The sequence below is a fragment of the Scyliorhinus canicula genome, chromosome 2 (genome assembly GCF_902713615.1).
Source record: "Scyliorhinus canicula chromosome 2, sScyCan1.1, whole genome shotgun sequence".
Lineage (NCBI taxonomy): Eukaryota > Metazoa > Chordata > Chondrichthyes > Carcharhiniformes > Scyliorhinidae > Scyliorhinus > Scyliorhinus canicula.
Genome location: NC_052147.1, coordinates 231,751,487 through 231,760,305, shown reverse-complemented (window position 1 = coordinate 231,760,305; position 8,819 = coordinate 231,751,487). Strand labels below are relative to the sequence as shown.

Below are 8,819 nucleotides of genomic sequence, written 5' to 3'. Positions count from 1 at the left end.
TCCTAAATGACGTGCTGTTAGGTGAATTGGACATTCTGAATACTCCCTCTATGTACCCAAACAGGCCCCGGAATATGGCGACGAGGGGATTTTCACAGTAACTTCATTGCAGTGTTAATGCAGCCTCCTGTGACAATAAAGATTATTATTATTCGACCTGCACTGGCTCGCTGAAAGAGCATTCTACCCAGTCCCACTCTGCCGTATCCCGGTAATCTTGCACATTTTTTCTTTTTGGATGGCAATCCCCATTCCCTTTGGAATGCCCGGATCGAATCTGCCCTCTCAGGAAGTTCGCCCTGTTCTCCTGGTGGGAAGTAAATGTATAGAGGCTGGTGAATATATGGGACAAAGCACCTGGGGTAATAGTGGGAAAGAAGATTTGGGCAAATGAAAGGGAGGTGGATGGATATGTAAGAAAGTGTAGACACGAGCCTCGTTATCTCAAAGGATTGCTTTAACATGGAGAGTGTCTCAATTTATCCGAGGAGGAATTCCTTTCTTCCCAGAGATAACAGCCCAAGAGAAGTCAATCCCTTTAATTTCGAACCTCCCTGATAAGATAACTGGACATTTATTCCTTATTGAACAAAATTAATGAACCTTTTTTTAAAAAAGATTTGACTTAAGTCAGTTTCCATGCGCACAGGCGAACTGTCACAGTTCAATGTGAGGCTAATTGTAATGGGGATATTGTTTCAGTGAATTTAGACAGTAATTTGCCTTAATGCGAATGAATTGAGAATTACAATGTTCACAGCGACTGCTCGAAAAACAGTGCTGAACACAGAATGAAATCGTTTCTTACCAGGATCGTGCTAACAGGGACCCATTGAAATGCAGTTTAACTCTTTCTTTGCTCACGGCAAGAAGCGGTTCGTTAAGGAATTGACACTGAAAGTCACATCCGTCCTATTTTTGCACAGGGTTATGCAACAAAGACCTTTAATGAGGAGTAGCAGAAACATTTGGACAGCCGTCTTTCAGCGGCGCCTTTTCTAATTGGGCAGCTAACTTATTGAAGTCTTTTTTGCTCCCTGCTTTCAGGACAGGTTTCAGGTTTAACAGATCTCATTGATTGCCAGGGCAGTGCCACAGATAATGCAGAAAGCGACGAATTTGCCATCGTCGGAAGCTGGAAGGGAAAATATCGAGCCCCACATCCAATTCTGCCATTACGAAACTCGGACCGCATTCATATCAGCCTCTACGCCAGCGCCCAGTCAGAAAACATTACACAAGCTTTCACTGAGCAATTCATTCAAATGAGTTATTCTATTCAGGGGCACTGACCCTTCAAAATTCATTTAAAAAAGCACTCTTTTGCGGTCCCGTCACACTAAAACAGTAAAAAAAAAGGAAGGCACCACGTGTTGACATATCTTACTTCACAGGTCTTAATCCAACTGGCAGCCCAACAAGCAGCATGTTTACTGTCAAACTGAAAAGTATGAGGGGTACAAAGGGACTTAGTGTAGATTTAAGTGGAGTAAATGAGCCAATAGAATCATGGACAAAAATAAAATCTCAAAATGTGGAGGAATCAGATTAATTTTCCATTACGTCTATCGTCCCTTCTAAACGATTGTGACAGTTGCAAATTTAAACACTAAGGCGTTAATTGTACAAAAAAACCCAGAATAACGATTAAACTATATGTATGCGTTTTTTTTTTAGTTGCAAGTTTATGACAACTTTGTCCTTTTACAATAAGCGTGAGGTGACAAATCGTTCTACTGCATTTTCCAAACTAAAATTCGATGAAAAAAACCTCACCAAAAATATAGATTTGGTTGGGAAGTGCTCCCCTTTTCTGAATTCTGCACGTCCTGTGGGATTTTTAAATCATCGCCTGGTGAATCCTCTTCTCAGCCAGTGAATGTAATTGTAATGAATTCCAAATTCGGAGGCTGTGTGCAGTGAGAAAGCCGAACGGAGACTGTGTCAATAGATCAGAATCTGTGTCCATGTGGTAGAAACCGCTAACATTGGAATGTCCTTGGATTGAATGTGCCAGTAAATGGACTGCATTCAATTAGCAGAGATTTAACTCAAAATAAAATCCAAACATTTGATGAAAACCTGGAAGAAGATGCAAGCTGCATCATTTTTAATGGCATTGATGTTTCATGAGCAAACTTCGTCAATCTTCCGATGGACAACAACTTTTGTACAGTGCCTTTATACAATGCTTTTAAAAAGGCCAGCGCTTTGCATGACCACCGGATTCACCACCATGTGTTGGGGTGGGGTCGCTGCTGTGATTTAGGTGCAGTGAGAGATTGGAAGGCCCTTCAGAGAAACGTTATCAAACAAATTCAGACATCAAGCCACATAAAGGATATATCAGGACAGATAACCAAAAGCTTGATCAATGAGGTAGGAGGTGTTTCCAGCGGTAGAGAGCTGGATAGATTTAGGAGGGAATGTCAGCGGTTTCGGGCCTACGCAATCTGAAGGTGGAGAAATTAAAATCAGAGATGTGCAAGAGGCCGATATCAGAGGAGGTCAGATTGCTCAGAGGGCCGTGGGGCTGGAAGAGATTACCAAAATAGGGAGGGGGCCAGGCCATGGGGGGGGGGGGGGGGGGGGGGGGGGGGGGGGGGTGCAATTTTGAAACAAGGGCAAGAAGTTTAAAATGGGAGCTTATTTAACTGGAAGCCCTTCTCGGTGAGTGAGCACAGGGCTGCTGGGTGAGTGAGATTTACTGCTCGTTCGGGCACAAGGAAGCAGAATTCTGAATGACCTCCCCTTTATAGAGGGTAGGACTTGGGAGACTGCCCAGGATTACTGTTCCTCACCCCTGAATTAATAACTCACTCCTTTTATAATCTACTGACGCGAACTTTGTCCGAAGACTATCAAAATTTAACTTTGTCCTGTCACAGCCTTTAATGTATTGGTTTCATGTAAATATTTGCAATTACACGAGGAAGTTAGTAAAGTGGGTAAGCTTGCCAAGAAATAGCTGGAGAAAGTGTCATTGCATTTACAAATCTCGACAGACCAAGAGATAACGGTGTTTTGATTTATCCTTTGAATTGAATGGGTACTGTCTGAATTTCGAACTCAAAATGAATAATTCGCCTTCCAATTTATACAGTAGCATTCCATTATGGCGAGCAAACATATAGGTCACCATTCATCTCCAATTCTTTTAAAGCATATCATTGACTTCAAAGGAACGTTTGGCATAATGTACATAGTTACACAACAGCAAGAGGCACATTAATTTTAGAGACGCACAATAAAGCAAAAGGCCTTTGTCAACTAGACCTCAGGGCGGAGGATAATGCAACCCTCATCCCTCGGCGGGTGCGTGGAAAGCTTTGGCTGGCAGTTCGGCGATAACTTCGGCTACACTATCTCGGCACAGTCCCCTGTCCCGCACGTCTGGATTTAATACAATTTATTTTGAAATGTGTGTTGAGTATGTTCACTCGCATTATCGTTGTTTTCTCTGTGGATCACGAAAACTAGCACACTGAGCCATCCAGGTGGATTTTAAATGTATTAAACATGTGAATGGGCAAGTTGTTGGAACTAGGCCAGCACAACTCTTGTCAGCGGGGTTCGGCAGACCGTAAATATATATATATATTTATGTATATGGCGGAAAACATCCTTTAAAACTGCTCATCTGCAAATTGATCGGTGCAATTCAACGTGTCTTCCTTTGTGCAAGCCTCTCTGGCAAAGAATGTGCACATTTTTGTTATTACTATTTCAAATCACTTTTGGCGTTATCCTTTGGTTCCCTCTTCCCGGGGCAGCACTGGGATTAGCCGCTTTATCACCGCCCTCATAAAGAAACGCAGCTGGTTACATTTGGTCAGCCTGACACTCGCTGTGAAACCACGACAAGAATTTCATCAAGTTGGCAACAGTAAAACAAAAGGGCAAGAAAAGAAAGAAGAGCTTAATGGGAGTTGGAGGACTTGTTAAAACAAAAGTTGTCCATTTTGATAAGCTAAGTGGTGACTATGTGTTGTGTTGGAGAGGAGGTGGTGGGGGTGGAGACAGGAGCGCTGCTGGTGATGGAGGCTGTGGGGTGGGTTGCTCTTTGTGATGGGGATGTGTCAGGAAGCTCATTGAATATGCTGAGCTGCCCCTCGTGCTGCACTGCAGCGCAAAGGCTTGACCCCGGTGCTGTGCCGTACCAACACCGAGCCGCCCTGATCATGAATAGCAGGCACAGTCCCCTGCATCACTACACCGGGCAAGAATAGGAAATCAATCAGTCTCTTGCGATAATTAACAGATAGGCCTTGCAACTGTCAGAATTGTAAAGCAGACACACACACACTACCAACAAACATTGCATTACTGGCATATATCCAGCTGACCAAAACAATGTAAAATAGAAACATGCACCATTTGAATTCAGTACAGATAAAAGATCGAGTTATCAATCTGGGGGAAATAACAACCAATGCCACAGCAAACGGACACCTAAGGGAGAAGGGGGGGGGGAGTACTTAGAGAGAACAGCTTGCATAAAAACCTTTCCAACTTATTTCATAACCTACTTAATGTTGCAGAATTAAGCATCTTTACTTCAAAATTCGAAGAAAATTGAGCCAAACTGTCCCAGTTAGAAAGTTGGAATGAAGAGCTCGAGATTTCTCAAGTTGGCCGTGCCAGTATGTTGTCCTAAGCTATTGTTTGTTAAGTGCTGTGCTAATAACGGTTCAGTAGGACTGGCAGACACCTCCCTGCTAGGGGAGCCCGGCTCTGCGTTATGCTGCTTCCAGGGCCTCGGTGCGCAGAGGTTTAGCACTGAACGGTTTCAGTGCAAAGGCAATGCCCCGACTTTCGAACACGCCTTTTCCCAGCTAGCATCAGGAGAGGGGGTTGGTGGGTGGGTGGGAGACAGATTGAACCCTACATCAACCAGGTTCCACAACCTTTCCTTACAAAGCCAGCTGGAGCAGGAGCTGGTGAGGAGTGCAAGCGCAGGGCTCCAGCATGCGCCGCCAGACACCCTCACTCTTTCTGCTGGGAACTTTGCTGATAGTTCAATGCAGCTCAGAAGGTAAGAAGATGCACAAGTTTGGAAAGTTATTTTTTATTTTTGGAGTACAACAAACCGCTACTATAATATTTATTCTATTGAACTGAATAATGTGTGTAACTTTACTCAACGGATTATTGAGAGGAAATGTACATTCAGTGTTTTATGGAAACTCTTAACATTACTTGTCATATAGTTGAGAGTATTGTTTCTGATATTTAGGAAATATTATGTATCATCTACTTTAGAATACTGTGGGAGACACTTAACCAGTAAATGGTGTTTTTAAAGTAAAAACGACGTCTCAGTGGGCAATAAAACAACAATTTAGTTAGTACTTAACACGAATAGCTCTTACAATTTTACACCTACTTACCCTTACAAACCTACAAAATAGGATCTGAAAAGCAAAATGAGTAAAGATACCAGCGCAAAGTACCAGGTAAAAGCCATGCATCTTGATGGAAACCGTTTGGCTAAATTCCGCTATTCACAATAAACCGCAACCCGTTCAACAGAAGTTTACTATTTTTCCTGCATCTAAAGCAGTTTTGTGGGCAAAAATAAAAAAAAAGATGCAGTGCGTGTCCTTTCCACAAGATGAACCATGCATCAGGTGAAAGGTTTTACTGTATTTCCCCACAATATGACTCAGTAAACCGATATTTTCTTCCTTGCACAAAGCCCCACTCAGCTAAAGATTTGAAATTCTTCCTGGCGAACTTTTAGTGAGTTGTCTTGTTGCTAGGTAACACGGGTGCGCATGTGACCGGCAGACACAGAGAATCTGTTAATTGGACTTGTGCTGTTAAGCTGCCTCCCAGATGCCTTCCTTTCCTTGGACAGTGTTGTCAAAATCATCCATCACTTTTCTTCAGCCACCGTGTGGTACAGTGCGACCCCCGCGCCCCTTTGTTGTCCCGGGGAGGTGTTGGAAGTTGTCTCGAGCGCACTGTGTGTCTCAGGCTCTACTCCCTGGTACATTGCTGTGCGCTGCTCAAAAAGTGCTGTAACTGTAATCTCTTTCCGTGCCCAGTCTAATCTCCTTAGAGTAAATCAAGTAACTAATTATACTCCAGCTGCTTGAAAAGCAGAAATTCTGTTTCAGCATGCGTTTTTGTGAAACGCTGGGTTAATGTTCTTTCCAATAAGCATGACTCAACGGTCAACCCGTGTGGGGCACTAACCGTTTTAAATTTTAGCTTTGCTTCAAGGAAGAGCACTTGAGAGCAGTTGGAAAGTACCTGCTCAGGCCTTTTATTCCTGGGAGGGGGACACCTTTGGAGTGATGATTTGTCGTTTTAAGGGTTATAATAAGAATGGATTTAAATGGATGAATGCAAAAACGTTTTATGAAAAAGTAAGTCTTGAGTAACAACAACTGCAACGTGTGAATTAGTCCACCTTTTACCTGAGCATCTTTAAGGAAAACAGAATTAATTGACAGTGCCAAAAATATTTGCCGAAAGATCGTGATAAAATATGCATTGACTGACGATTAGTTAGACACTCTAATGATCAGGGCCAGGTGTAACTTTAACTTTCAAAATCTGGTCATCATGATTTAAGATACGGTTTTATCACACAAACCGCTCTGTGCTTTGTACCTGAATATACAGTGGCCCATGCACAGGAGTTGCATCATCACACAGATTGCTTTCAGATAATCCAAGCTGAACATCAGAAATGCATATAGGGTGGGTGATGGTTTCACACACACACATACAGAGACACACACAATTATGTGTGTATACAAGCAAATATTAAAGGGAAAAGTACAGACTTAAATGCAAAACTCCTGCTGATCATATGGTACAAAAATAGATAGCTTTGCAATATTCTCCATTTTTGACCTACAACATCAAATTTTCACTCAACTTTCAGCTATGCATCAGAATTCAGAGATACCAGGGTTATATTGTCAACTGTGAACTGGAAAGCTGAAATTCCTAATTGTTATATGGTTTCAAGCCTCCAAATTAATGTTCAACAGCAAGGTTTCTCAAACCTTTTCAGCCACTGAACCACTTTCATAGAGTCATAGAATCACAGAATTTACAGTGCAGAAGGTGGCCATTCGGGTCTGCACCAGCCCTTGGAAAGGGCACCCTACCTAAGCTCACTCCTCCACCCTACCTAAGCCCATTCCACTCCTCCCCGTAACCTGTAACCCCATCTAACCTTTTTGGACACTAAGGGCAATTTAGCATGGCCAATCCACCTAACCTGCACATCTTTGGACTGTGGGAGGAAACCGGAGCACCCGGAGGAAACCCACGCAGACACGGAGATAATGTGCAGACTCCTCACAGACAGTGACCCAAGCTGGGAATCGAATCTGGGACCCTGGCGCTGTGAAGCAATTGTGCTAACCACTTTGCTACCGTGCTACCCTTTGACCTCTCAAGAGTACTGATGGAACCTCCAGTGAAGAATTAAACCACAAAAAACTTATTATAATAATAATATTTACTAGTGTTATAAGTAGGCTTACATGAAAAGCCCCTAGTCGCCACATTCCGGCGCCTGTTCGGGTACACAGACGGAGAATCCACAATGTCCAATTAACCTAACATTGTCTTTTGGACTTGTGGGAGGAAACCGGAGTATCCAGAGGAAACCCACGCAAACACAGGGAGACTGTGCAGACTCCACACAGACAGTGACCCAAGCCGGAATCGAACGTGGGTCCCTGGCGTCGTGAAGCAACAGTGCCAACCATTGTGCTATCGTGCAATAGGTACAAACATACAAAAACAAATTTATAAAATACTTTTCATTTAAAAAAAATCATTATGGGATGTGGGCATCACTGGCTAGGCCCTTAAGAAGGTGGTGATGAGCTGGCACCTTGAAACGCTACAGTCCCTGAGGTGTAGGTACACCCACCTTTTTTGGACACTAAGGGCAATTTAGCATGGCCAATTCACCTAACCTGCACATATTGGTAACCCAGTAACCCCACCTAACCTTTCTTTTTGGACACGAAGGACTATTTAGCATGGCCAATTCACCTAACCTGCACATCTTTGGAATGTGGGAGGAAACCAGAGCACCCGGAGGAAACCCACGCAGACACAGGGAGAACGTGCAGACTCCACACAGACAGTGACCCAAGACAGGAATCGAACCTGGGACCCTGAAGCAACTGTGCTAACCACTGTGCTACCGTGCCGTCCAATTTAATTTTCTCTTTCGTCAATTATCAAATTTTGTTTTGAAGGCTTTTATTGAACCTGCCCCCAGTACACTTTCAGGAAGGCCTTTCCAGATCCTAACCACGTGATGTGTAAAAGTGTTTTTCTTCATCTCACCGTTGTTCCTTTTGCCAATTGCCATAAATTAGTATCCTCTGATTCTTGACCATTCCACCAATAGCAGCATTGTTCCCCATCTATTCTGTCGCAACCTCTCATGAATTTGAACATCTCTATCCCCTCTTAATCTTCTCTGAGAAGAATAGCCCAGCCTTTCCTGTCTATCCATATAAGTGACGGGTGTGATATTTTATGTAACACAAGATACGCTTTTGATAATCTGGAACTGTGTTTAAATTGGCCAATCATTTTAAAGCAATAAATTCCAATTGTTGAAAGTAAACACAGCTTGAGAGCAGAATCTAATTGTTGATTGGTAGTGGACGTTTGAGGACAGGAAGGCACTTGCACATTTTCAGATTTAACTCAAAAAATAATGAGATTCCTTTCATACTATACATTTAGTGCATTGATCAGTGATATTAGGAGAAAAAATCCTGAAAATGTATATACCTCATTCTTCTGTGGTCTTGCTCACAGTGAGTCAG

General features: G+C 42.9%; 1 protein-coding gene across 3 annotated transcripts in view; it reads left to right on the top strand.

The window, feature by feature from the left end:
• Nucleotides 1-4,886: 4,886 nt before the first annotated feature.
• The window catches only part of lrp2a (low density lipoprotein receptor-related protein 2a), a 432,071-nt gene continuing 428,138 nt past the window's right edge, over nt 4,887-8,819 (top strand). For all 3 annotated transcript variants that reach the window (XM_038789773.1, XM_038789772.1, XM_038789771.1), the window contains exon 1: nt 4,887-5,035. In XM_038789773.1, the coding sequence (XP_038645701.1) occupies nt 4,969-5,035 (67 nt within the window). In that variant the 5' untranslated portion in view covers nt 4,887-4,968. The remainder of the gene's footprint in view (nt 5,036-8,819) is intronic.